General features: G+C 37.0%; 3 protein-coding genes across 21 annotated transcripts; 2 read left to right on the forward strand and 1 right to left on the reverse strand.

Moving 5' to 3' along the window:
• The first annotated feature begins 128 nt into the window (after window positions 1-128).
• Window positions 129-22,999, forward strand: LOC107994427 (protein unc-79 homolog). Of its 14 annotated transcripts, none has more exons than XM_062075108.1 (48): window positions 131-2,588; window positions 2,650-2,769; window positions 2,845-3,006; window positions 3,083-3,253; window positions 3,362-3,451; window positions 3,532-3,717; window positions 3,788-4,020; window positions 4,336-4,550; window positions 7,098-7,123; window positions 7,178-7,432; window positions 9,245-9,386; window positions 9,451-9,627; window positions 9,758-10,035; window positions 10,113-10,255; window positions 10,337-10,558; window positions 10,778-10,921; window positions 11,263-11,392; window positions 11,702-11,874; window positions 11,951-12,099; window positions 12,294-12,451; window positions 12,521-12,702; window positions 12,774-12,975; window positions 13,215-13,409; window positions 14,147-14,260; window positions 15,127-15,275; window positions 15,344-15,465; window positions 15,539-15,770; window positions 15,855-15,993; window positions 16,078-16,267; window positions 16,825-17,098; window positions 17,624-17,925; window positions 17,996-18,303; window positions 18,367-18,456; window positions 18,514-18,690; window positions 18,768-18,853; window positions 18,914-19,158; window positions 19,609-19,722; window positions 19,795-19,935; window positions 20,007-20,161; window positions 20,236-20,330; window positions 20,587-20,835; window positions 21,124-21,351; window positions 21,413-21,568; window positions 21,646-21,821; window positions 21,901-22,165; window positions 22,230-22,364; window positions 22,438-22,560; window positions 22,650-22,999. In XM_062075108.1, exons 1-48 carry the CDS (start codon window positions 2,567-2,569, stop codon window positions 22,836-22,838), a joined length of 8,229 nt encoding a protein of 2,742 aa, XP_061931092.1. In that variant the 5' UTR covers window positions 131-2,566; the 3' UTR covers window positions 22,839-22,999. The 14 variants fall into 14 exon arrangements, with proteins under 14 accessions (XP_061931089.1, XP_061931093.1, XP_028520822.2 ...); XM_062075112.1 differs by having other exon boundaries at window positions 7,178-7,393; XM_062075105.1 differs by having other exon boundaries at window positions 129-2,588; window positions 7,098-7,432; window positions 10,349-10,558.
• LOC107994429 (uncharacterized) lies at window positions 15,086-27,907 on the reverse strand. Of its 3 annotated transcripts, none has more exons than XM_062075123.1 (3): window positions 27,384-27,887; window positions 26,670-27,307; window positions 15,086-19,251 (listed from the first exon to the last, which is right to left on the reverse strand). In XM_062075123.1, exons 1-2 carry the CDS (start codon window positions 27,568-27,570, stop codon window positions 26,694-26,696), a joined length of 801 nt encoding a protein of 266 aa, XP_061931107.1. In that variant the 5' UTR covers window positions 27,571-27,887; the 3' UTR covers window positions 15,086-19,251; window positions 26,670-26,693. The 3 variants fall into 3 exon arrangements, with proteins under 3 accessions (XP_061931107.1, XP_016906837.1, XP_016906836.1); XM_017051348.3 differs by lacking the exon at window positions 15,086-19,251 and adding an exon at window positions 26,528-26,589 and having other exon boundaries at window positions 27,384-27,892; XM_017051347.3 differs by lacking the exon at window positions 15,086-19,251 and having other exon boundaries at window positions 26,528-27,307; window positions 27,384-27,907.
• Window positions 23,307-26,436, forward strand: LOC107994464 (tyrosine-protein phosphatase non-receptor type 14). 4 transcript variants are annotated; one of them, XM_028665037.2, is made up of 8 exons: window positions 23,313-23,476; window positions 23,623-23,686; window positions 24,036-24,402; window positions 24,465-24,633; window positions 24,705-24,866; window positions 24,938-25,026; window positions 25,093-25,294; window positions 25,369-26,436. In XM_028665037.2, the coding sequence occupies exons 3-8, from the start codon at window positions 24,053-24,055 to the stop codon at window positions 25,684-25,686; spliced, it is 1,290 nt and encodes a 429-aa protein (XP_028520838.1). In that variant the 5' UTR covers window positions 23,313-23,476; window positions 23,623-23,686; window positions 24,036-24,052; the 3' UTR covers window positions 25,687-26,436. The 4 variants fall into 4 exon arrangements, with proteins under 4 accessions (XP_016906894.1, XP_016906895.1, XP_028520838.1 ...); XM_017051344.3 differs by having other exon boundaries at window positions 23,317-23,476; window positions 23,623-23,766; XM_017051405.3 differs by having other exon boundaries at window positions 23,307-23,766.
• Window positions 27,908-27,948: the final 41 nt, after the last annotated feature.

Here is a 27,948-nt window from a genome sequence, read left to right on the forward strand (position 1 = left end):
TCACAAAATTCTCAAACTTGCCAAATGATCTTTTATAAAAATACAGATCGTATATTTCCATTTTAAAAACTCCAATTCTTCGTTTCTTTATGATTTCCAAAATTCCAAGATAAATCAAATTTTCAATTACTCAAAATTTCACAAAATTCTCAAACTTGCCAAATGATCATTTACAAAAATACACATCGAAGATAAACGTCCAAATCAAAATTTCAATTGCTCAAAATTTCATCAGCATCCTTGGCAAAATTTTCCAATTTCAGAATGGTGATCCATAAAAGTATGCATACACAAACGCGCGCGGTAGTAAACACGAGAGGGTAGTACGACGTCACGATAAACGATCGGTCGTGTTCCATCATAACGACACAATCGATGCGATCGAAGGCAGGTCCTGGCGGATCGATCGGTCGTAATGCACGCTAGGTATATTTAAACAACGGGTTCCGGTTGTCGGCGCGCGATGTGTTTCGATAAACGGGCGTCGACGGTGATCGAAAGGCCACATCCGCGCGCAAAGTGCAAAGTATTCCGGGGAGTGACTTCACCAGGTCCCAGGTGTGCATCGTATTTAGATGATTATCGATCGGTGGCCGTACGTCATAAGTCGGCCTGGAATCGACCCCCCAGTGACACAGTTAAATCGTGGCTCGCGGTGCTCTGACACGAAACACGAAAAATTCTTGGAAAGCTTTCTCAGCTGTTGCGAATTAACAATGACCAGAATTTTGGAATTCGAAATTCCAAAGTCGGGGATCAATTTGGAGGGGAAAGGAATTTTGTAACGGATGGTCGAGAGGTTTTGGGAAATTTATGCATGAATTGTCGAGGGAAGGGATTTTTGGAATAATTAAGAATTATTAGGGAGAGACGAACATTTTATGATGTTACGAGAAGATTTTGAGAGATAATTTATTTTTAGAATTAAGAAACGAATATTTTATTGTAATCGATAACGTTGAGAATTTTTGTTTGGATTTATTTTAAATCGAATCGAGAGAATCGGAAAGATGGACGACGTTAAATTTTGAAGGATAATTCGATTCGAAATTTTAATTGAAATTAAATTACCTCGTATGAAAACACCGATCGTAACAATTCTGATGCAAGTGCGCGCATATATAAAGAGGAAGGCTCGTAACTTATTTACCTTATCATAAAAGAGGAAATAATATACGTAGTAAAAGGAAATATCTGTTTAAGAAGCACAACGTAAAACTTTTCCACGGTGTTTCGAGTTTTTTGTTTTCGAGAAAATTAGCTTCAAATATTTGCCCGGCAATACGTACGTTCAAACAGAATAATATAGAGAATAACAAGATCCACTCGGGTTGAATATAAAAATTTCTTAAGTATACCGCGTGTTTTGATATTATCTTATCGACATCGTTTCGAAACGCGGCGTATACGTATAATGATAAGGAACGAGAGCGTAGATCCTCGTTTAAACTAATGCAGCGCCATCGTAAATATCTCGGCGCATGGTAATCTCTTAAAGAGCTCGGTAATTGCGGCTCATTGGATCATGGGGATAATGATATTACGGAATAATTGTCAAACCTCATGCGATCAGAGTTACGTGATCGTGGAGGAAGCTTCTTACGTAACGCGTCTTCAGCCTGTCCGCCATTCCACGATCATATAACTGCCGTTTAATGGACATTGGATGAAATATCCGATCTCGTGTTAGCCGGAGGGAACTCGCCAATACCTCGACTCGATTCGATCGAGGATGCAATTTTATTTCTTAGAATGAACAATTACCCAAAACGAGCAAATTTTTAATAATAACTTTGGAAAATTTTGCCAAATAATTCATCTCGAACTGAGATTTCTTTTCTCGTGAAGAAATTACGAAAATTATGTTAAATGTTGACAAATCTTTGGATGAGTATTAGCAATATAATTCTTTTCGAATTGAGATTTTTTGTTAAAAGGAAATTTTTATTTTTAATTTGAAATGACGAGGAATGAATGAAAGTGGAGAAGAAACGAGGAAATTATGAAAATTACGTGGACAAATCTTTGGATGAGTATTAGCAATATAAATATCTTTCGAACTGAATTTTTTTTTTTAAATGTCGTTCGCAAATGTGACGATTACAAAGTTATAAAAATTTGAACACAATCAATAATAAACATATTGAACTTACTTATAAAAGGAGCAAAGGAAAACTGACTTAAATAACGTCGAATTCAAGAAAATTCTGATCGTATTTTCCCGGGTATTCTGTGTTGGAGGGATGAAAATACGAGATGGCGCCGCTTTCCCAAACAGGTCGATACGACTTGCGCTCTCGCTCTCCTCATCGGACAACACTATCGAAATGGACTTGTGCTGATTCTGCAGTTACAAAACACATATCACAGAGAGGATTCGTCCATTTAAAACTGAGCAACGATTAAACGAAGAAAAAATCCAAGCATACAAATAGAAATACTCGAAAAGTTGATCCTAATACGATGTGCAATTCACGTTACTTTGTTTATCATCATCTGTACCGGTGTTTTGATATTTCAACGAGTGAAATTAAATAAGGAAAAAAAAAGAATTATAATAATCAGAATGGGGACTAGATTCGCAGCATGTAAGTATCTAAAAATATATATATATATACTCGTTCGTGTTCTGTTATTCTTTTCTTTCAGTTTCGTTGAAGCTGACTAGCCTTCACGACTATTATCAGAGACTTCTTCATGGCAGTCAACCTGTACCCTCCGGTCTCGACATGGCGAACACGTTGAAATTCTTTTCTCAAATGTTGTTGTGTAAGAATTTCGATACGTATACATGTTCACGTTAATTCCTATTACTTTATTCTCGTGACACTTTTTTCCTTTCAGCTCTGTTGAAAGAAGTGCGGGAGGCACCCCTCGAAATGGTGAAATCGCAAAAGTACGACGCGGAACGGATGGCCCTTTACCCCAACCTGGACTACAAACAGTTGTACAACGCCCTCACCCAGCTGATCGACGTCGTCTCCTCCATTCACGCAGGCCTCCAAGGTTCTCTTCCTTAAGATGTTACATTTTTGATCAATGTTCAATGTTGGCTCGCGATCAAGGGTCCTTTCCTTTCCAGCGTTTGGCCAGGCATTGCTACAGTGCATCGCGTGCCTCCTACCATTTCTCGACCACGATTTAATCGACAACGTTGCCTATTTGACGGCCAGCTCGATCTCCGTGCTTCCCCTCGAACTTCACCAGGACATCGTCAATTATCTCTGTTTCTACATTCTTCCATTCACCATCAGTGCGTTCTTCTTTCTTTCTTTCTAACCTTGCGAGACATCTAATCTGAATTTTAGAATTAAGAATCGACAGAGGATTTCTTTTAACATCGTTTCTTTAAACTGTAAAGCAAGGAAAACTGAAGATGGAACGGAAAACGCGGCCAGTCAGTCGATAGCAGCCGTCATCATGATGATCTTTCAGTATTCTACTAATCCAGGTTTGCCAATTTTTCAATAGAAAAATTCGCAATGTTTAAAAAACGATAAATCTTTTAAACGCTCTTAAACGATTCCTCAGCGCACCATTGTCAATTATTGGAATGCCTGATGGCATTGAAGCCGGGCGTCGTCAAGGACATTCTATGCGTGGTCGCCTACGGCACAGCGCCCGCGAGAGCCTCGGCTGCCAAATTGCTCTTCTACTACTGGCCTTCGTTCAACCCCAACCTCTTCGACCGCAGGGCCGTCCTGGTCAAATTCGCGAGTGCGTCATTCTTCGACAATTTCGAATCGAATTCCCTCGAGTCCCGCTTTAACTCGACCCGAATCCGCAGATGACTTGGCGCCGTTCGTGTGTCAAAGGGACTCCTGTCCGAACGCGGGCAGCGCAGAGGCGGGCAAAGTGTGCTACGATCATCGCATATCCATCACCTTCGCCTCCGAGACACCGCCGCCCATGTACCTTTGCATCGAGTGCGCCAACGAGATTCACAGATCTCATCCCAATCAAATGTTCTACGATATTTTGCACCCCATGCAACAAGTGTCAATGATATGCGAGAACAAGGTGAGTCGAGTATCTCCAAAATTTCATTTCGACCTTTTAATCTCGACTGGAATCGGAAAAGAGAAATTTTTTTTCTCTAACCCTTCGCCAATTTATTCGTGTTTGATTTTCTTAAAATATCGTTTGGCCAACAAATACTTAGAAGCTCTTTTTATAAAGCGGAATAATACACTATGCTTAGATTTTTTTATCTCAAATTAGATCGAACTACCTTAAAAAACTTTCTTAAGCTACGTAAATTATATTAAAATATAAAAGTTCCGTGTTGCTGGAGTTGAAGGGGTTAATTGTCAAGCTGACCCTTTGAAACATTAGAATTGCAAAGCGACGGACAAATCGGCGATCAGCGTCTGTTTCTCGACCGAGTGCGCGAGTTACAACGGGAATCATCCGATCCGCTACTGCCACAAGTGTCACAACAATCGTCACGACAAGGGGCGAGGGGAGGACCACGTGTATCACACCGCGCTCCCGCACATCTCGAAACTGGACTCCCAGACGCAGACTTACATGGTCCAGGCGATCGTCAGGTGAGACGTCTAAATTCCGAATCGCGCGCATTTACCCGCTCAGAAATCCTGTATCCGCTTAAAGATAGGGGAACTGGGGCGAGAGGGAGGGAGGGAGGGGCCGCAACTCGTTGTGTGACTTGCACGAGTTCAGACTTGGTAGAGAGAGAGAGAGAGAGAGAGGAGACTCGTTCTCTCACGACACCACTCTTCGAGCGTTTCGTTATTTGAAAAAGATTATACGATGCGTCACTATACACATACTCGTAAATATTTGAAAATTGACGTTAATTCGTAATTAATTATCTCTGGTGATTCGTTCTATTGAGTTACGAATAAATTACACTTTTGTGTACTATTAATTATAATTGGAAAATTAGATTCTCAATAAATTTAATTAGAGGGATGCCAGAGTCTCTTGTCTCTATCGTATCGTCGATATTTTTCTCCGATAAATTCTGTCGTTTCTTTTTTTTTTTTTTTTTATTTTCTCTCAAAGACGCGATACATGCTACGCACGTTGACGTAAAATGTGTTTCGACGAGAAAGAAACATCGAACACGAGTTCTATCATTGCCAATTTAAGATATATATATATATAGTCAATGAGACGTAGTGCAACTCTTTTACCCAGCGTACGACGTACGACATCGGTCGAGCGATGCTTTCTGCAATCACTATTGTCCACGATGTCCAATCTACAATGTTCAACACGATGACGCGTACTAATTAAAAAAAAAAAAAAAATGATCGCAGGATCATTTGTTGCTTTGCGTGTTTGTTCGTGCTGGTCCATCCCGCTTGGTAAGACATTACGCTTTGGCCACGTTCAATCGAAAATTTGATGATGCTTTATTAACCTAATTACGATTATCCGAATAATTATTGGGATTTCCATTGAACGTGGTTAACCGATGCTCCATATTATTGTTTTTTTGAATATTCCACAGAAACGGACGAGATGTCGATTCCAAAATTTTGAAAATCTTGAAAAAAGTTTCAGAGATGTGAATACCATCGGATAATCGACTCCGATTATTGAGAAAATTACTAGGCATCTCGATCCACCATCCACCAACGCTAGGCCTTCCAGCTTTCTCGACGCCTCTCGATGGAATCCGTCAATTTCCAAAAATTTAATCGTAACATAAAAAGAAAAAGAAAACTTTCAACTTTAAATCGGAAAAAGTATCGAAATATTCGAAAAAGTAAATAAACTTCTTCCTGGTCGATCAGGAAGTTAGTTTAGTTCGCAAAATGGAGCACAGAGGTCGGCCCGATAGCCACTATAGAGAGACGTTGGAAGCCGGACGGCGGCTAGCGTGGAGGCAAGTTTTTCTCCGATTTGTCCACAAGCGAAAGACACGTGACTCTTTGAAGCATTCAGCCTCACAGTAGAGAGCATAGGAAAAGTGCACCTTAAAAGTTGAAATGCGAGGACACCACGCCGTATCACGTCCCGGATACGACACACCAGCGGCTGGTACCGTTCCACAAATAAAAACGGGCCCACTGGTGCAGGCTTGAATAGATACCCATTAACCGAGACACACTGGTATGCTGCACGTACAGAGACACTATTTTAACGGGACACTATGGATTCTTTTCTCGTTTATCTTCTTCTCCTTCTTCTTCTTCTTCTTCTTCTTTCCCTTCTTCCTTCCAAAATTTTTATTTCTCTAATAGAATCAATCTCTTGCGATCGAAGAATCGATTTTTATCTTCTCAGTTTCTTTTTTCTTTTTTTTTTTTATATTTTGTTTGTGAATTCGTTGAAACTCAATTGACACACTGATACTGCATGTCGTTTCGATACATTGGAACTGGCATGAATCCCGGTAGTAGTTCGTTGTCACTCGATAAATTCTTTCAAGATTTTGTCTCGAAAAAAAAAAGTCTGATTTCTCGTTACACTATATGTAAATGGAATATATTATTTTATGATGGACACGATCCGAAGTCGCGTCTGATTCAACTGAAAAGTTGAAACGTTGTGGTCGACGCAGATTAATTCGGGATTCTGGTAATATTTTCGACGTGGCATGAATCGAATCATTAGATCGACATTGTCGCATTATTTGTAAAACACTGAACTTTTCCACGATCGTAATTTCAATACGCTAACGCGTGTAACAATTTCATCCAATATAAAACTCTTTCTACACGAAATAAACAAACGTAAACAAGGATCGTGAAAGAATTCAACTCGATTCAATAATCGAACGTGGAAGCCACGATTCTTCGACGTTCGATACTTTTCTTTCTTCTCATACATACATACATATATATATATATAATCGCTTGAAATCGTTAGGGGAAACGTTAGGACAAATTTCTAGCCGATTTCTAAAAAAGTCGATCTTTCGAGTTAAACCTTATCGAAAGTAACAAGCGTCTACCGATTCCAAGCGATCGGAAACGGACAACGTCGATCTTCCTTCGTTGAAGCATTTTCCAAAAGTACTCCTCCAGAGGCGAGATTGGCATTATTTTAAGCCGACCACAACCAGGCGTTGCCACGGATCGCGTCCACCGTCCCATTGACCACCTCTCCTCTCTACTTTGCAGCCTGCTTAAGGAAGCTGAACCGCTAAGTATGGATAGTAACCGAGACATCTCGGAAATAAGTACTAATAAGGACAGCGCAGGATTCCCAGGGAGCGGGAGCAGCGGCGGTGGTTCCGGGGGCAGCGGCGGCCAATTCGATTCGGCGACCCTCGAGGAGAGGCAGCTGCTAGGGAGATACGGTGTCTGGCTGTTGGTCGGGCTTTGCACCCCGAACCAGGAAACGTCGATCGAAATTCTCGGCCGTTTATTGTCAATGCTATTTCATTGGTTTCATGTTACTGCCTACTCTTTCGATGGTACTAAAAAAAGCCTTATGCACCTTATCTTTTCTGTTGGTAATTTAACACTTCGCATATTTTATACACTTAATAATGAATACGTAGAACGTAGATGAGAAAAAACACGGGATGGGCGACCGAAGAACTCGGATCGTGTCGAATGCCGATTGTCGTCTCGAATGTTTTTCCAAATTTCTTCCCCTCTCCATTCCTCTTCTTCCTTCTCTGAAAATTATTTATTTGTTTTTTAATTTTTCGAATTTTTTCCAAATTTCCTCCCTATCCCCTCTTCTTCCTTCTCTGAAAATTATTTATTTGTTTTTTAACTCTCGAAAGCCACGATTCGAACGATTCGATCTACAATTCGACGAAAGGAATGCTCAACGAGATTCGAAGCCTCGAATTTTTTCCAAATTTCTTCCCCTCTCCATCCCTCTTCTTCCTTCTCTGAAAATTATTTATTTGTTTTTTAACTCTGGAAAGCCACGATTCGAACGACTCGATCTACAATTCGAGGCGACGAAAGGAATGCTCGACGAGATTCGAAGCGCCTCGAGCCCATCGCTAGATCGATAGTGGGTAGTCTTTGGCCGCGATCGTAGGCACATTCGGACCGCCAACTTTTTCACTGGTTTTCGTTCTTTTTCTTCCCGCTTTGTCTTCCAATTCCAACACGATTGTACCATCATACACACACACGCACTCGGGCAAAAAGTGTACCTTTTTTGACAAGTGTAACAAAATGAAAAAGACAAAGTGGGTCGATCGGAAAAGAACGAAACGGAGATAACGGGATGAGAGTTGGGTAAAGAGCATACTTACTTACACGTTCAATGTTACCACTAAGTAAGAGCTTAATCACAATAAATGTTAAACACGAATAGTTCCAAACGAATAGCTTTCTGTGTTGTCTCTCCTCTGTTGTTTCTTCGAAAAAAAAAAATTTTCTCCCATTTTGGTGTCTATTTAAATTCTCTTGTAAATTCGTCGTATTCGATGTTCCCTTCGTCCAACTCGTTGTCGTAGAGGCGTCAGCTTTGCAGTTTGCCTCGAGCTTACATCTCCTCCCTTGCTTCTTTTCCCTTCGATCATCCCCCCTAATCATATTGTTCCAAATCTTTGTTTCTCTCATCTTGTACTTGCATTGATAAATTTTATCCGATCAGTATTTTCCTTCTCGCGTGCGTAGAGTTCACTTTTTACTTTGTTTCGACGCAAATTTAGAAGAATTTATCTAATCTGCTAGGTTGACGCCTATGCGTTTGCAAGTTGCATATACGTGTGCATGCCACACACAAACACACACACAGAAAACAATCGAAGCTTCCTCGAGAGCTTGATCTCGATGGGAAATGATTCGACAAAGAGTGCGTCTGCGTCGCGGCTGATCGAGCCTCTCGAATAATCGATGCATAGGATCCAAGAATATTCTAAGAATAATTCCTTCTTGCCCCGCGATGGAAGAATATTCTTAACGCTTAATATTCTTATGCATCGACTTCGACTAGATATATAGACGTTTCGTTTTCTTTACGAGTGACGAATACAATTGGAAACTCGTCGATCGTCTCGTAAAAAATTCCAATCGAGATATTTTAGACAATATTACACCGTCGATATAACACTGCCTATAATAATACAGTAACGCTTCGTATTCGCTCCCTCGTCTCCGCTGTGTCGTCCAGATTTCCGCTTTCTTTCTTTCTTCCCGTTCAAAAGAAGACACGAAAACGGAACTAAAAGTCCGTTCAAACGAAATTAAAAATACGATTGAGATCATGATTCGAAAGAGCAGTGAATATCCACGATTATTATTCATTGAAACGTCAATCAAGGAATCTTACTGATCCATCGTTTTTTTATATATAGGACAAGCGGAGAGCGCGTTGGAGAAACTGAAAACCGAATACGTGTGCGGATGGCTGTCAGAGGTGATGAAAACTCACTACGAGGTCTTCATCTCCTGCCTTCTTCCCCATCCAGCGGACTACGTCCGTGTAGGAGGGCACTGGTACTTTTTCATTTAATTTAACAACGACGAATAATGATCTTGTTAATATTCGTGATTATTCAAGGGAGACGCTTGCCTCGAGGACGTCGCATCTGAAGGACGGATTGAATCGTCTGTTCTGCTTGGTTCCTTACGAGGTGATCACTCCAGACGTTTGGGACTACGTGATGCCACACTGGATGGAGGCGATGGTGAACGACGTGCCCGAGTACGAGCTTCACGAGTTAAAAATGATTTTATGGTGAGCGAAAACATTTCTTTTGTTTCCAATCCTTTCGTTTCTATTAATCTTATTCTTGTGTTCTTTTTGAATTTTGAAAGCATCAAAACTTCCTCCCAAAGATAATTTAATTGCTTGTTATTTTTTCCAGCAAAATATTGGACAGAGACATGAGTCCTCTCGGCTTCGACGCTAAGAAAATGTACAATTTCGTGGCGAAACGATTTGTCAACACTTGCGCCAAGGTTCAAGAGCAAGCTCTGAATTGGCTGCAAACCTTGACTATGCTCGAGATCAGCATCCCCCTCTGTCAACTGTTCTCCATGTTCAGCGATGGGGTGGCCGTCATGGGCGCCATGAACTCCACGGAGTCTGAGCAGAAGCCGAGTAAAGGCACCAAGAAGGAGGATGACGAGGGAAACGCCATATGTAACTTTCTCAAACCTTGCTTTTTAGTCGATATCGAGGATTAACACATCTATTCCTTTTTTTTAATTCATTTGCAGGTTCTGTGGTCGAAAACGAATCGGGGAAATCGACGCCATTGTCCGACGACGTGGTCCCAACACCGAGACACATGGAATTCACCACGAATGCCGAACTAAATCTGTCTTGTTGCATTCTCATGCTCGATATATTGTTGAAACAGGTGAAAATTTTTAAGATATTTCTACGTGATGTATTGGAGGGATGTGCGAGAAGTGTATCGAGAAATGGGGAATTATTAAAGATGGAGTTGCAGAACGTGGACAAGCACACAGGGATCAGTACGTGGGTATGCAAGGACGCGTGTCGTCTGATGAAGTCGATTCTCGCCTCCAATTGGAACAACTGTCACGTGTGCGCCACGAACAGCGAGTGCACCTATTGCGAGTCGAGCGTGATCTGGCATCAGTTGTGCCTCCAGCTTGTCACCTACATGGCACCGGAAAATCCCGCTTATCCGCCTGACGTGAGTCACAAAGTTTCTCCCTTCATACTTTCTCGTTTCATCGTCCCTCTTCTAAATTAAAATGTTTGTCTCAATCGAATCGATCGAGACCATCCTCCAATTTTCAATAAACTTATCCTCGAGTCTTAGAAATAATTTTTATAATTTGAATTCTTCCATCTTTTAAAAATCATCTCAAGTGAAAAAAAGGAAAAAAAAATCCTTCTCGAAATCGCGCAGAAAATCGTGGACGAGTCGGCGGAAGAACACGGGAGGAAGAGTCCAGAGGCGTCGAGGAAAGGAGACTCGAAATCCGACGTGGTGATCAGTATGCCTGTACCGGAAATGCATTCGGTCGGTGGCGTTCTTGCCCACATGCCTCAGGTACACCCCATCGAAAAGAAAAAAAAAAAAATCTATTATCGTTATTATCGCTGACAAATTTGATATTGTTCCAATCTATACACCAACTCGTCATCACACCTGCCTTTAAGAGACACAGCAGTCTTTCTTTCTATCCCCTCTGTGTGCGAAACACTTTCCGCAACAACAAAAAAACGCAGCATGCTGTTCGTCTGTATGAAAAAAAAAAAAAAAATACTGTGTGTGTGCGCGCCTCTCTCTGTCTTTCTTCTTCCACTGCGAAAAATGGCGTTTTGTGAACCATTTAACACGGTAGGCTAATCTATGTGGCCGGAGGTAGCTATTTTGATCGTTTATATCAGTTCTTCGAACAGATCATGACAGCCACAGTAGAGACAGTTTCGGAGCAGCTGGACCTCGCGGCTATCATGCCCACCGAGAAGGTTATGTCCGCTTTTGCACGTGCCGTCACCCTTTCCGAGACTGACGTAGGTAAGAATGAAGTTCGAACGAAATTCCACGTTTCTTAACTCGATAACTCGAAAAAGAAAAAGAAAAAAAAAAGATTTTCGAAATCGGAATGGATCCGTTATTACAATCGATCTCGAATTTACCGACCGAGTCGGATCGCGAGACCTGCCTGATCGAATACGGATCTATTCTACTTCGGCCTACGAAACAAAGAAACGAATTCCAATTCAAATATTTCGTCCTTCTACCTACTTTTCGAACGTTAATGACATCTGCCTCTATGGATCGTCATTAGATTGCTCGTGACGAATGGAAATTTCTTTTTCGCAGCGACAGCGACCGTGAGCGTGGCCAAACCAAGAATAATAGGAGAGAATGACGAGCCATTAAATCTGAGTCCGGAAAACGAGACGGATGATTTCTGGCACACCTCTGTTGGAAAGTTTCGATTCAATATCGAGGATCTTCCCGAACAATTGCAGTATATTCATAAACTTTTGAAGGTTGGGAACAGATTTAGAATAGTTGGTTTTGAAATTTTAAAAGAGATTAAATTTATTTAATCTTCGATTCTGACAGGAGATCATGACGATCGACAAACCCGACATACTCTACTACATGCTCCAATGTTTAAACGTGATGTGCCTTTACGGCGATGCTTTCAACATGGCGGTGAAGGATCATCAAGGATTCTTCATATGGTGTCAAGAAAATTTATTGATAAAAAAGTAAGAATTTAATTATCTCTCTCACTTCTCGTGAGAATACATCCTCTACTGACAATATTTTACACATCTTGCAGGTGAATAGAAATTTCAGGTATTCTTTTATAATTCTCGATGACGAACGTATACTTTTATTTTGACAATTATAAGTAAATTTTTCAGAAGAATTCAAAATTGTTTCTTCTTTACCTCTACAGTCTATGGGAACTTCTAAACGGCGAGCATTCTCACATAGCCCACGTCACAGTGCCATTGTTGCTCCATTGCGTGACTTTGCCTTGTGGAATAGATACCTTCTGGCGACTGATACAGGAAGAGTTCCACAATTCTGATTGGCGTATTCGTTTCGTGGCAGGTATGAAAAAGAACTCAACAATCTAAGACGATTAATCTCTAAAACAACTTGATCGACAACTTGCGACAGTCGAAAGAGTTACACTGATCGCAAGATTCATGGATTCTACTCCTCTGAGGAACGTCATCAGCCTCCAAGCTGCCCTAGCAAATGCATTCTGCTATCTAATCGCAAGTATGGACGACATAAATGTGTACGTTGCTCAGAGAGCCACCTTGTACCTTGGCACCATCCACGATACAGCTATGAGAGTAAGATTTATATACTTAAGATTCTTTGTATTCGTTCAAATGATTTACGAATATAATTCAAATTCTTCTAGTCCCTGATCCTCTGCTTGGAGACCCAATTCGATTCAGTGATAGTCGACCGGCCGATGGTTCTCCAATCATTGTACCAGTTGCACAACAGTCTCAGTGATAGACATATTTTGACTTGGGAATTTTTCCTCAATCGTTTCGACGCGCTCTTCCTCGAGGCGCAAATCAATTTGGAAAGATCTGGAGATATACCCTATCTACGCGGTCAGTTTTAAAATTATGACGAGTAGACTGCAGATTTTTATTCGCTAAAAATAAAATTTTTATGAACTAAAAAGAAATGGAGCTTGTATAAAAATTTATTTTAAATAACGCATATTTTGAGTATTTTGCATCTTCGAAAATGTTACGTGTACCTTCCATAGGTTTTCATACAGGGAATGCATAAATATCTGCAGTCTGTTAATTAATAATTTTCATGATATTTATTTATCGACCCGTAGATCTCAGAAATACGGATTTGAACAGCGAAATCTTCATGAAGAAGTTGCACAGAGCGCAGGAGGCGTTGTCTCAGTCGGAAGGAAGCGGAACTAACTCCATAAAGACGTTGAGCGCGAGTTTCGGCACGAAATGGCCCTACAAACGCACCATGTCGGCGCCAGCGTCGATGATTCCTCGCCAAGATACTAAACAAGGTAAATTACGCGATTCGTGGAAAATTCGTGGATATATCGTGATTCATTCCATAGTTTACTTTTTATAGTCAGAAATTCCTATATCGTTGATCACGAGTGTCAACGTTGAATCACGAGAGCTTAAAAGATAAGTCAGACTTGAAGATATGAATACGTAGGTATCCGAATGCCCTTACTAATCAGATTAGACTGTAGACTCATCAGAGAATAATATTAGAATCAAATAGAAGCCTAGGAATTATTTATTATTTAATTTGGGTCAAACAGTGAAGTGAAATTACAAGTAATAATAAAATAAAGATTGGGTAATTATTAGAAATCAAACCATGCATCTAGAATGATGAAAAGAACAATTTTTCGGTCTGATAATAGATATATGTCAAATTTTGAACGTACAAATATTGGACGCCTATTAACAAGCAACTTGCCATGCCCTTTATTACTATTACAGCTAAGAGGTTTCTTAATTTCGTTGCAAGGAATTTCATTGCTAAGAAATAAGTCAATATAGATCATGTATCTATCCAACAAAAATTTCTTCTGCTCGATTAATTTCGCTAGCAAGAACGAATCCCTTACTCTTTGAAAGAATCGACAAAATCCACGACCGCGATGCGAATCTCGCGCTGCCGACTTAGCTTCGGTTCGCAGAAAATCTAGTCGATCGTACATCGTCTAAACCACTCGCTGTTTACACGCGTTTCTCAATTGTGTTCCAACCGTGTCGAACCGCGCAGAAAAGGAGAAGGTGTACAGCCGGCAATACTCGGCGCCTATCCTGAAGCGCAAGAGCTCCAGATTCGGACTGGGTCAGTTGCTGGGGTCCACCCCACCTAATAACAGTATACCAGGTAGAGTAGCGTTGCTGATGCTAGCCTTAGACGTGGCCGTTTATCCTCTGTGTTATTCTATGTTTCTACTTATATATATATATACACATATACACATATATACATACAAACATATATCCACCTATTTACCCATCTGTGTACACGCGAAACGCGAAACGCGATGTTCGATGTGGAAACCTGTGTGGTAAGTTTGATGGTTCATTAACCTCCTTGTTGACCGACCACTTCGCTTAGTTTTCTTTTTGCGCTGTGACCCAAAAGGTTAACGGGGTTAATATCACCGATAAAATTTCTTTGCATTGTGGTGAAAAATTCGATTACACTGGAAAAAAAAAAAAATTCGATTTGGCTTTGATTTCGCTTAGGCATTGCGCTGTGGAGCTATTTATATGATTGGTTTGAGGGTGATGGAAGTTTGAACAATATTGAGAAAACTTTTAGAATAAATTTTCTTCCTCCCGTTGTTTTGAGCATTGTTTGTTGTAGGATCGATCAGATTTTCGTATAAAGTTTCCTCGAAAATTTACTTTCTTTTTTTTTTTGTAGAAATTTGTGTAGTTTTTCCGATATTTTGTTTGTAGATTGAAAAGATTGGTACCCTTTCCTTTAGATCGTGGAGATAAATCCTTTGTTCTAGTTGAATGTTTGTAGACAGTTTCCTGGTAATAGTAGATTTTGAATTTGAAAAATTCGTAAACGGTGTAGAGTTTAACATAATTATTTTTATGCATGATTGTAGATAATAAAAAATTCTATGATAATATTAACACGCAAACAAGGGTGGTAAGAATTTTTTTTAAACTTGATCATTCAATTTTTATCCGATTAACTTAAAAACAATATTTATTATCAACTCAACGTTACAGATGGTCATGTTCATTCGTTAAACATGGTGGATGAAACTAGCGCGTTACCAGGATACACTCACAAAATTGTAGACTTGGAGGAAGCTGACAAAGAGACCATGCACTTATTGGTTTTTCTTTTGATGCAATTTCTCTCCAGACAGGATCAGGTAAATAAATTATTTTTTAATTCTAATTTTTATTCACTCTTTCTTCATAAAAAAACAATATTATCCAGGCTTATCCAACGGATGAGAAACCTCTATCAAAAACGCAAGGAATCGTTCTACGTCATTTGTATCTTCTACTAGGCTACAACCAAACTGAACGCATTTTTCATACTTCTCCGCAACGATTAAGGTATTAAATATTAATAATAAATCATCAATTATTAACAGAATGGACAATCTAAAATCAAAATAATTCTCTTTAGAGTTTCACCTGTATTCAACGTCTTTATCGCCAATCTTCCTCAACTTCTGGACCAGAATCATGTAATGGGATGGATGATGACGCCTCCAGTTCTAGCCATACTTCAACATTGTCCTTGTCCTCCGCAAGGTGTGCCTCCATCCGATCATCAAACACCCACGTATAGCTTATGGTATCTCGAACCGCATAATAGACGCTCTTGGTTAATGTCTCTCCTCGTTATACTGTATAAGGTGAAGTAGATACCTTTCAAATATTTTTTCATCCTTTTTTCTTAATTCAAGAAAATTAATTAACTTTTTTTATATGCGTTATAGTGTCAATACGGTCAGCAACCATGGTGTAATCAATTGCAAGTGTTGATCAAAATCGTACTGAACACTTTAGATACGCAGCACCATCAATGCAAAAGAATTCCAGCTACCGTGGTAATGAGCGCTCCATCCAGATCACGTGGTACATTGGTGTTAACTTTTAATATATTATTTTAAAATATAAAAATGTTAAGATAGATATCACGTTACAACAATTAAATTTCAGACGTATCGCAACCGTCTCTAGGTGTGGATCACGAGCTGATGACAATGGGAGATATGAACGCCGAGAGTCCTCCAATGAGAACTCCTATAGTATCGGTGCACCAAAGAAGTCCAGGACCAACGCATAGTCAGATGGAAACTCATTGGGAAGAAAGCACACCTACTTGTCGTTACATGAACAAACATTCCAGGTTATTTGATCTATACATTGTTCCTAGAAACACTGCATCCTAGTCGATAACATAGATTTCCTGGGAAGGTAGAGCATTAGGCTATTTCAGCTTGGAATGTTTCACATTGACGCGTTTTGCACTCTATATTGACCCTTCTATCTTCATATCTTTTTCATATCTTTGGAATAATTACGTTCTTTAAAGTTACTAGAAACTTTATTTCACTAGTAGACTTACCATCTCAAATTTTCACAACCATAACTCAAGGCTTAGAGGAACGAAGACATATATATATACTTTTATATCGATACTTTTACTATTTCCTCGTTTTCTTAGGCATGAAACGAAATAGCAATCATAAAATTGCAAAATCAAACTTACCAGAATCGCGAAAACTTTTTTTCTTTAACCAGATAGCGAAAGTAGTAAATTCTAGGATCTAGTATTTACCTAGAATGCCTTGAGAATATACAATCCAGGACCCAGTGAGAGAGTTACATCATGACACACCTGTGCCTGTGCTTACACCAGTAGCTGCTTGTTACAATTTCCGCTATTGTGAATGCTCTGCAAAGCTACTCGATCAATGCGGATGATACGGAGTCCGAGCTGGCTGCAATACCCGAGAGCCCAAAATCTGACAGCACCTTGCATGGCAGCAGTGGTGGATCGCTCGGCGAGCTGGAGGAAACACCGATCGCTGTCACGAGAAGCATTTCGCTACACGGGTCTAGAATCACGACCGATATTTTGACGAAAACGGATTGGAACAATCAGAATGTTATCAAGAAGTCGGAAGGAATCAGCAGACCTACTTGGTTTCTTGGAAGCGAGGAAGAATCTCATCAGGTAATTGAAAAATTGATTGGAAAAAAGAAAGAAGTTTAATTTATTTCTAAATTAAATAATTGAATGTAACTATAGATAAGAGTTTTGTTTAGTTTTTTTATTTAAGTTTTATAATGAAGTTTTAAAATGAATTTGAGAATGAAACTCTTTTATTTTTTGTAATAAATATTGTGTTGAGAAAGAAGAGTATTTTTGGATAATCATTTTTAACATATTTTCCTCTTGCAATCTTTTAAAAACAACTCTCGAATATATTTGCATTTTAACAGTAAAGCTCTCGAAAAGTTCCCGCTATCAAGAGTTATTTTTTTCTAGAAAATACTGCGTCCAAAGTAACAATCTATTAACAAAAATAACTTTTGATAATAATTCTCGAGAGTTTCACTCTTATATTTATTCTTATATTCTTAGTTCCACGAGCAATCCATCGCGAAATATCTCGTTCACAACGTTGTACGAACGATATTGTATCGTAAAATATCTTATGATTTACAAAATTAATTTTTTATTATTTTCTTGGGACAGAGTACGAAGATTGGACCTCAAAAGAAGTGGAGTGTGCACGAAGGAGTAAAGATGATGGTGACGAGTACTTTGTTAACTGGTCAAGCAGATCTACAAAGATACACTTCAAGAATCGAGAAAGTGACGGAAAGGGCGGAGAAAGGGATTCTGGATAAAGCGATCCCAGAGAAACCAGCGACAGAGAAAGCTGCTCAAGAAAGGAACGTCACTGTACAAATAGCTTTTAATGGAGACATTGCCTCCTCGAAACCTTTTGGATTATCCACTGCCCTTGCGACTACTTTACCTGCCCAAGTTCAAAAGTAATCAGAATTCTTCATTATATCACACGTATGATGTAATAATTTTTAACACAGATAAATATAATTACAGATATGATTTTTCGAAAGAAAAGATGCCTCCAACAGGCTCCAGTAATTCAGATTCACCGAATTCTAAGCAATTGGGTCGTCAGAAGCGCATAGAGCAGACAGTGACCATAGCCTCGCCTGTGTCACCAGGTCAAGTGGTTACGGTGACGAGCAGCGACCAATCGAGTTCTCCAGCGGTGAGCTCGATTTCGTCTCAGATCACGAGCACGGATAATGGACAACATCCGAGCTGGAACGAGCCTCCTCATCCTCTAACTGCACCGACTGTTGAGAGACTTTTGCCAATTGGCACCACTATTCGTCCGACTGGTAAATATTTGTATTTTGAAAAAACAATAGATACTTTTTATCAATTTATCGATAATTCTGTAGGTCCAAGACCAGCTCAGAGAATTCTGCGTTGCGAAGACACTTACGGATCGCCTGAATCACCATTGTCCAAGATGGACGTGTTGACAGTCAGTGAGTATTCTTAATCAAAATTAATAAAATCTTTGTATTAATTATATTAATTTCCAGGTTCTTCGTTCGATCAAGATAGTGAAACGTGCATATCTAGCGATATAACGAGTCCTCGAAGTATTTCGCAGCTGGAGTTTCCATTGCCTGAACGATTGTTACCAGTTGGTCCTCACAGAGACTTCACCGGTCTCGTCGAGCATGTTCGTCAGGTACTTGGTGTCCGAGAGATTGAAGGTAATATTATTCTCATCCGATAAAAAAAACTAACAAAAATTTTTTCTTTAACAACGATATCTTCTTAAATCTGTCAGATTCCAACAAATACAATAACGGAAATAGCGGAAAAACTGATGGACAAGCACCGATAAAACAAGATAGCACAACATCTGAGAACATGGTAATTTGTAGATCTTTCCTTATCGTCTTAAGAACAAAATAACAGAGTTCGATTTCTCAGTCAGCGTCTCTAGTTCCAACATCGAACGAGATACAATCGAGCAGATCGACGAGTCCAAGGAGATTGATCAAGCAGGTAGCTCTGGAATCGCCGCCTCCAGCGATAGAGTCCTCGGATTATCCTGTTCGAGCATTCGATCCCGATCGAAGAGGCAGAGCAAAGGATCACGTTCGTATTCAACGAGACAAGCGAAAGGATAGTATCACTGGCCACGATGGTCCGTTAACCAGGCGTGCAGAATCCTGGTAAATTTCACTGGAATACCTCATCAGAATTGCTGGACGAGCACGGTACATTATCCCTCCTAACATTAAAAATAGTTCATTTCGAGCCAATTTCTATAAGAGAAGAATACGTAACATTATTCCTATTATCATTATTATGTTAGAGAAAAGCAGGCGATCAAACTTGTGCCAAAACTGTTAATAATTTCAAAACTAAGTTGATCAAATTCTTTTAACTGTTATTGCATTGTGGATAAATATGATTTTCTGCGTTTTTATTTTTTAATGTATTAAATTGTATTTTTGTCTATATAACATACATATAATAGTGAGGATAATGTGATGTCATATTTAAGGAATTAAACTAGAAGGATAATGTGAAACCATATTCATCTAGCAACTCTATTTCTCACATATTTAATTTCTTTGAAAATACAACATGATCTATTATGATTCTTTATTGATTCATAGGTCTGGTCCTCAATTGCAGCCTAATTTCGATATTGCCTCGCAACAGGCCTATCACGCTGATTTCAACTTGAAGCAAAGTTTATTTCGCATTGGAGACGATTGTATTTACGAGAGGTAGCAATTCGATGTATATTAATAAATGTATTCATTTTCGAATTGAATTGAATTTCTTGCAATTTATTGTAGATGTTCAGAGTGTGGAACGATAAAGGAGGAATATTCAGATGAGGAACTTGGTCTATGTATTATCAACCTGGGTACGTTCATCCATCGTGAACCATCCTTGGCAGCTCCACTTTTGCCAGAAATTTTACGTGTCGTCACAAAGTCAGTCTCGAATTTTATTTCACCTGTTTTTAATTGTTTTGCAACAATATCATAATAATATTCGTTCACAGGGTGGCTCTCAATGCGATGTATCCTTGGCAAAGCGAGACCAACATGCATCTACCTGGTGGCGCAATCAGCGTGGCTCATCAGTTCCTCCGATGCGTACTTCATCAATTAGCGCCTAATGGTGTCTTCTTGCAAATGTTCCAAACTCATTTAAATGGTACAATGGTTCTTACAGATTATGATTCTTTTATGAAATGTACGATTCATTTGGAGGATCTATTTATCTTTCAGAAAATACGAGAATGCAATTCTTTAAGAGTGTTACTCAGGCTCTAGTCGACTTCAATGAATTGAATCCAATAGCACCTCTGCAATTATTGCTCGAGGTATTTTAATGCAAATTTAATGCAGATATTTTATAAAAATTATAATGAATACAATTTATATCAAAAAAATTAAATTTCAATCGCAATTTCAAAAAGAAAAATTTTTTAAATCAAGATCAAGAATAATTTATATATATAAATGTATATCTTTCAGTATTATAATCTTAATAATTTTGAATTTCAGAATTTAAATACTCAAATCACTATAACATTATAACATATATAAACATATTTCTTAATAAATTCTAAATTTCAGGCCCTAAATGCGAAAAAATCTCTGCCAATGGAACGCCTCCCGATAATACTATTCAACATAGCCTGTTATCTGGATTGTTTGCCCCTTGAAACGGGCTTGAGCCCAGGTGCAACAACCTGGAGCGGTCTTCTCGCGCAATTCGATGGCCTATTTCGTAGACTAGTGTTGATACTCTCATCCATCGAGGATACCACTCCGTTATTAAGGATCATGATTTCTTTATTGAAGGTTCCGGGCATCCAATTGAAGGTCAGTTATTCGCCGCTCGTAAATAACCTGTCGTTCACGATCATTATCGTTGCGGAGTGATCGTAGTCGTTACAGGGACCATGTAAACGGAGAATTTATTCCTCGTGAGCTGGCCGAGAATTCTCGATGACTAAGAGATCGTTCCAATCTGATTTACGACACTTTTCTCACTTTTAAATTTAAAGAATCTCTCTTTTTATTTTAAATTACACTAATTTCTAGATTTATTGTATCAATTATGATATTTGTAATTATAATTTTGTTAAATTTATTATAAATGTTTAATAGAGCATGCTGGATCCCTTTGCCAAGGTGTTAAGTTACGCCATCCAGAATTCCACTATAAAATACAATTATCTGACAGACCTGTGTTATCTTTGTCATCGAGGTTTCATCAAAGACAGGGACAAACATTTTTTTGGAAGAACCATCGTATTCGAGCTGATTCAAGCGATTAAATTCAAGACTACGATACCGGATTCCAATTTCCTCTTGCTCTTGCATTTCGTGCTTCAGGTAAGGAAATACATCGTTCAAAAATTCGTGACGTAGATAAACTTGTGCGTCGTATATTTAGGATATCGGGGGCTCGTTACCTAATACGATCGCGTTGGAGAATATCCAAACAGACATATCACCGATTTACAATACGAACGCTTCCGAATCCCTGAAGAATCAACTGTCGGATGTGCTTGATTTCTTGGCAGATTTTCACACTTTAAGTAAAGTGAAGGTAATAAAATATCTGATACTAAATAACATTAATAATTCATATCTATGACGAATAATGTAAATTTTCTAATAATGCAGAGCTATAGCAAGGGAATGCAGGCTGGCCTGAACGAGGATACTTTAGGTGGTATCCTGAAATGTGGTCTCGCGCAATTTGTAGCTTTAGAAATCACTAGAGGCAACAATAGAGAGAACAGAGCTGTAGCTCGCTATCTTCCTTGGCTCTACAGCGCTCCCTCTATGATACAACAAGGGTAATTATGGTTGATGATGACATTCAATGAAGAAAAAATTAAAAGTTTTTAAAAATATTGAAATTAATGTCATTTCCAGAGCTCGAGAATATGTGGATTGTATAGGTCATATCAGATTACTATCATGGTTGCTGTTGGGCTCCCTTACGCACACTTCGATGTACGCTGGCAATAATACGCATAACAACCATGGCCAGTCGATCCCATCTGCACAACCAATACCGCAAGAAGTATCTTGTCATGTCGCGGATCATGTGCAAGTTATATTTTCCGGATTCCCGGAACAATCTAAAGCATCAGTTTTACACATGTCCTCATTATTTCATGCTTTCATATTGTGTCAGGTATGTATATATATTAATCGAATACTTGAATCCGTAATTCGTAAGCATTATTATTCATATTCAGCTATGGACGATGTATTTGGAAGAATTATCAAAGAATCCATCGAATAACGAAGGCCATATTACAATGAATATTTTATTGGAATTCTGGGGCAAGATAACGCCTTGTATATTACAATTAGTTGAATATTCGAAAGTCGTAAGTGAAAAAATCATGCAAGTGTTAAAAAATATGATTTTTTTTTTTCTTAAATAAAAATTTGATTTTATAGTTAGCCGAAATGGTCAATTTGCATTTCTTAAGTTTACTCGAAGCTCTTCTAGAATGTGGATCTATTCTGTTAAGTAAATTATTACCTCTTTGGAGTCCCATACTATATTCGCATCATGTTCAGGTAAGATAAGTTATTAAAACGATTTGTTTTTTTTTTCCTAACAATTTTTTCCACAAGAAATTTTTTATGAAAAATTTACTTATAATTAGTTACCAGGACATTTGCAAGTTCGTTTACAAAATTGTCGAGATTTTCCTCCTAACAAAATGTCTGAGCATTTTGCTTCGTCTCGACGAGAATCTAATGCGACACTTTTACGATGGCTACATCGATTACAGTTCAAAATGGGGCAAATAGAGATGCAATCTTCTACAGCCACACAATTTTATTCTATTTAAAAAGATAAAAATTGAAGAAAACAAAAAACTATCTAGTTGAACAGAAGTGATTTATAAAATATATTTAAGAAGATATTGAATTGTATTTTAGACAAATGTTGCATTATATATTGCAATATTAATTTGTTAATTGTTGTTAAATATATTTATTATTTTAAATATATAATAATATTTTGAAATTTCCCAATTATTTTTATGTTTGCTTGTTCTAGAAACTTTAATTTTCATGATGTAAAACATAAAAACTCTAGCAGATGAAATTTTGCACGCGTTACGTTCGCGTTATCGCAAAATAAGTAATTTTATTCGATCCAATGCGATAAAAACATTTGCAATAAAAGGCGTGCGATTAATTTCGATAAGAACATTAGTCATCGTGTACATATTATGTGCGAGGAATTTGAGTAACTTGCATAATGAGATTTGTAGGGAATTTATTCAGTAACTGAATCTAGTAATATTTAATTCTAGTGAATAGTTTCTTCTATTTCTCAATAATGTAAACAACTTTCAACAATTCGACTATAAATCCTATTGATTTTTCAGCAAAAAAATATAATATTAATCAAATTTTTCATTTAATCATCTAAATACGATTTGTCCAGTTAAAAATTATTTGGGGAATACTTTCAATAAAAGTAACTTATTCTTATAATTCGTTATTAATATGTTTGTTTTATACATTTTATACAATTGAATTATTTATTATTAAATTCTTAATATTATTTTTAATTCTCTTGTCTTAAATCAAAAAATTTACCATTTTATTCATTCTCATGTCAAGGACACTTACTTTATGAGCTGTAGATCGCAGTTTTGTAACTAGCATTAATGACGTGAAAAACGAGGTTAGAAATGCTTTCGATTTATTAAATGTGAAAAATTATACATTTCTCATGCTCAACAGAGTGGAATGTATACAATACATGTATGTACACGTATTTCAATTAAAAGTAAAAGTATTGTGGAATGTAAACTACTTTAGTGTTCGATTGTAGATATTTGATTTTCTCTAGTAGTCTCAATAAAAGTGCATCGTTACTGTATTGTTTTACATTCTATTTATCGTTTTTTCATTATTAAATTGATAGATCTCATATAATTCTTTAGAAAAACTTTTTAAAAATTCGACGAATACATAAAAGATTTGATTTTAACAAATTGCTTTAATTTTGTGTCTATGTTATCTTTTTTCAGTCAAACGTATTATTAAAATGCCGTTTAAATTCCATTTGAAGAAAAGTCGGCAATATAACGTGGTTTCCAAAAATCAGTATGTAATCTGTATAGAATTATTGGATACCACTTCCATAGAATGCACATTGAGTATTGATAGCCTTGGTCAAGAATGTTTAGACAATGTAACTCAACGTTTAGGTCTAGGACAACCTGAATTCTTTGGCCTAAGATACATTTCACGGCATGATTCTCCATCTCCAAGATGGGTTGACATGGATAAACCATTAAAAAAACAATTGGAAAAAGAAGCTAAAAATTTCAGTTTATATTTGAGAGTTATGTATTATGTCACAGATGTGCAACTCATTCAAGATGAAATGACAAGGTATGTCTTTGATTTTTATATCTTTTAATTATAAATATTTATATTGTAAATATTATTTTTAGGTATCATTATTATCTTCAACTGAAAAGTGATATTTTAGAAGGTAGAATTCAATGCAATTCTAGACAAGCAACTCTTTTAACAAGCTATTCGATGCAAGCAGAATTTGGTAACTATGATGCAGAACGACATACTATGGAATGCTTGCAGCAATGTACATTATTTCCTAAAGTAATTAAGGAAATCTACAAAAGAATAATTAAAGTTTTTCTATTTATTTCTAACATTATTTCATTACTCAGGATATTATTCAAGCAGATCCTGGAGGTCAAGATTCTCTTTTACATACTGCTGTATGTCAATACAAAAATCTAATGGGTGTTACTCAAGCTGCAGCTGAAGAACTATACATTTCTATTGTTATGCAGTTAGAAGGATATGGAAATGAAACATTCTCTACTAAGGTATTCACACTAATTTTACACTAATTCATGCATTTTTTGACATAAGAATATTGAGAAATAAATTTTTATAGGACAATGGTAACAATGAAGTGATATTAGGAATTTCTATCAATGGAATTATGATTGTATATCCTAACACACAAACAACACAGTTTTACAGGTATATATATCATAAAATATTTTACAAACATACTAAAATATGAAATATAATCAAAATTTATAATAGGTGGAAAGATATAAGCAATGTGATTAATCACAAAAAGACATTTAGAATAGAATGCCAAGCGGAAGGCGAAGAGCCAAAGCAATTCATATTTACCGAATCACGTAATGCAAAATATGTGTGGCGTTTGTGTATAGCACAACATACATTTTATATGCAACATCAAGAATCTCGGCCAATAGAGAGATCGACTAATGGTTATTTCGTAAGTACTATTTCATTCATCCTCGATATTATGCCAAGAACATATTCAAATAAAAGTTTTGTATCATATTTTAGGACAGCGATACAAACGATTCAGGAGATCATGCGGTATCGGTAAATTTGGATAACAGAAACACAGAAGGTCACACAAGATGGACGAGTTACAATGATCTTTCGACATCACCCTATCCCGTTGTATCATCGACGGACATTAATAATTTACGTGCCTTACTTCCATCGTATAGACCAGCACCTGATTACGAAACTGCAGTTCAAATGAAATACAATAATGGAGGAAATCCACCTCAGCCTTACTATGCTAATCAATCTACAATTGTGGGAGCAGATATTTCGTGCCTTCTTGGTAACGTAGTTAATCGAAGTAGATATTAAAATTAGGAAGAATAAAATCTATTATCGGATGTTGTATCTGATGAGAAACATAATAGTTCCGCGTATTATAAATATTTCTAGGAACAGTATTTTCTAATAACTACTTATGTATACACATACACACACATACACACACATACTTTTGCGAGGAGCAATAGAAAATTCTATAGAGATTAATGGTAAAGACTGACACGCACAAATTCGCAAACTATTCGTTCTTTTACTCTATATAATACTTATAAGCGTATTACAAATAAAAATTAGATAACTGCACGAGACGATATACGGAGATACCCGCTATCCATTGATTTAATACTGATCGAAAAATTATTCATTCTATAAGATAAATTGTGTTTTGATTCTTAACTCTCTATTGTTTTTACTCATTGTTCTTTTCTTCGGTAAAATTCCAAGAATAATTCCGAGCTTCGAACAATATTGAATTAAGAATTAATTCTATTTTAGATTTTCGAATAGTTATCCAATTTTTACTGTATTTTCAAACTAATATAACATTTCAATATATCACGAAAAATAGAATTCGAAAACTGCATTATTATAGAAAGAAATAATTTTCCTGATTGTATCAATTTTTAATATTGTAAACAATATGATTTATATTATGTATTATTGTATAGTTAATGTTGTATAAGAGTTAGATCATATTATATTGTAAATAAATGGTAATTATCTTTTTCCATTAAAATGTTAATAAAATAAAATATATTTATTGTTATAACAAAAATAAAATTTGTTCATCAATTAATGGTTGAATTTATCCTACACACATCCAATAGAAATAAATTATATATAAATTATGGAAAATGATATGAACAAAATATACTTTAATCCATTGTGACCAAATTATTTTTAATGTTTAATATAGGACTAGAGTAGAATATGCTAGGAATGAAATAATTAACAGTTTTTACACTATCAAATTAAATATAGTCCCAATAGATTATTAACAATTATATACTTACATAGTACAACAGTAAATAATTTCTTCATTCAGTCTTTTCATTAACTTCACTTTCATCAGCATCATTAATAGCATCCAATAAAGATACAGGATCAGGTTTATTTGCAGTGGCAAAAACTTTAAGACCAGCATCAAGTAATGCTTGTCTAGTCACAGGTCCAATAGCAACTGCTTTTATATTGTTTAGATCATAAGATTTTTTTTTCAATAATGTTACTATATATTCTACTGTAGATGGACTAAAAAATATAAAGATCTTGGGCACATTGTCCATGAATTTTAATAAATCATGTTCTAAAGTTTTACTAGCCAAAGTTTTATAAACAACTATTTTATGAATTTTAATGTCATTTTCATTAAGAGCCTTTTCTATTGTCTCACGTCCAATTTCACTACAAGGATAAAGTAAAGGTTTTGACTTTTTTGCAATCGAGGCCACTAACAATTCTGCTAATTCTTTGGCATTACCAGCCTCTTTACCAAAGCAATTTTCTGAACCTAAGTGACTTTTAGCAAAAGATTCTGTTGCTGGTCCTACACAATATACTGGCAAAGTTTTCCAGGGAAGTAGAATGTCAGGATCTTCTTTTGCAGAAAGTTCAATTGCCTCTGCAGCACGACGACTTGTCAGGACAAGTCCTGTGAATATATTGTTTGAAAGATGAAAATAATTTGAATTTAAAAAGAATTAAATTTACTTATTTGACGTTATTACCATAGTATGAAGATGATGATAAAAAACATGTCCTCAATTCCGAAATATTTACGAATTCAAAGCGCAAAGTAGGTAAACAATCGCACAAATAACCTGCCGTTTTCAAGGTTTTTATGTATGCTTCTTGCGAATCATTTTTTTCTGATAAACCACGACATAAGACAACTTTTTCGTAACGTAATGCCATATTCGCGAATTTTCCTTCCGTTATACACGAAAAGGAAATTACCGCACACTCTGCATACCGGATATTTAAACGAAAATAAACACCCGCGATTCTATATATTATTAGAAATGGATGTTTGTAACTATTTCACATATCGATGGATATCGAATAATATTAATTCACGAAAAATATAATAATTTATTGAAAATATTCAACACAAATTACGAATAAAAAACGCGGCAAAGTAGTAATTCAAATATCAGAATCAGAAATAGTAATAGCAAATTCAGATTTCAATCAAATATGGAAGTCGTCTCTTTAGCGCATAAATGCAGAGCAATTAGACAAGGAAAACAAAATAATGAGAGAAGGACAGAGATATGGCAAAACATTCAAATT

This window comes from Apis cerana, linkage group LG5 (assembly GCF_029169275.1).
Source record: "Apis cerana isolate GH-2021 linkage group LG5, AcerK_1.0, whole genome shotgun sequence".
In the NCBI taxonomy this organism is placed as follows: domain Eukaryota; kingdom Metazoa; phylum Arthropoda; class Insecta; order Hymenoptera; family Apidae; genus Apis; species Apis cerana.

What these genes read in the sequence shown, in the direction of transcription:
- LOC107994427 (XM_062075104.1), top strand. Translation starts at nt 2,567, where the DNA reads ATGGGGACTAGATTCGCAGCAT. An exon ending in CATTCTTCCATTCACCATCA is followed by an intron (nt 3,254 to 3,361) that starts GTGCGTTCTTCT and finishes TAAACTGTAAAG; the next exon opens with CAAGGAAAACTGAAGATGGA. An exon ending in TCAGTATTCTACTAATCCAG is followed by an intron (nt 3,452 to 3,531) that starts GTTTGCCAATTT and finishes ACGATTCCTCAG; the next exon opens with CGCACCATTGTCAATTATTG.
- LOC107994464 (XM_017051405.3), top strand. Translation starts at nt 24,053, where the DNA reads ATGCCGTTTAAATTCCATTTGAAGAAAAGTCGGCAATATAACGTGGTT. An exon ending in AATGTACATTATTTCCTAAA is followed by an intron (nt 24,634 to 24,704) that starts GTAATTAAGGAA and finishes TTCATTACTCAG; the next exon opens with GATATTATTCAAGCAGATCC. An exon ending in ATGAAACATTCTCTACTAAG is followed by an intron (nt 24,867 to 24,937) that starts GTATTCACACTA and finishes AAATTTTTATAG; the next exon opens with GACAATGGTAACAATGAAGT.
- LOC107994429 (XM_062075123.1), bottom strand. Translation starts at nt 27,570, where the DNA reads ATGGCATTACGTTACGAAAAAGTTGTCTTATGTCGTGGTTTATCAGAA. An exon ending in ATCATCATCTTCATACTATG is followed by an intron (nt 27,308 to 27,383) that starts GTAATAACGTCA and finishes ATATATTCACAG; the next exon opens with GACTTGTCCTGACAAGTCGT.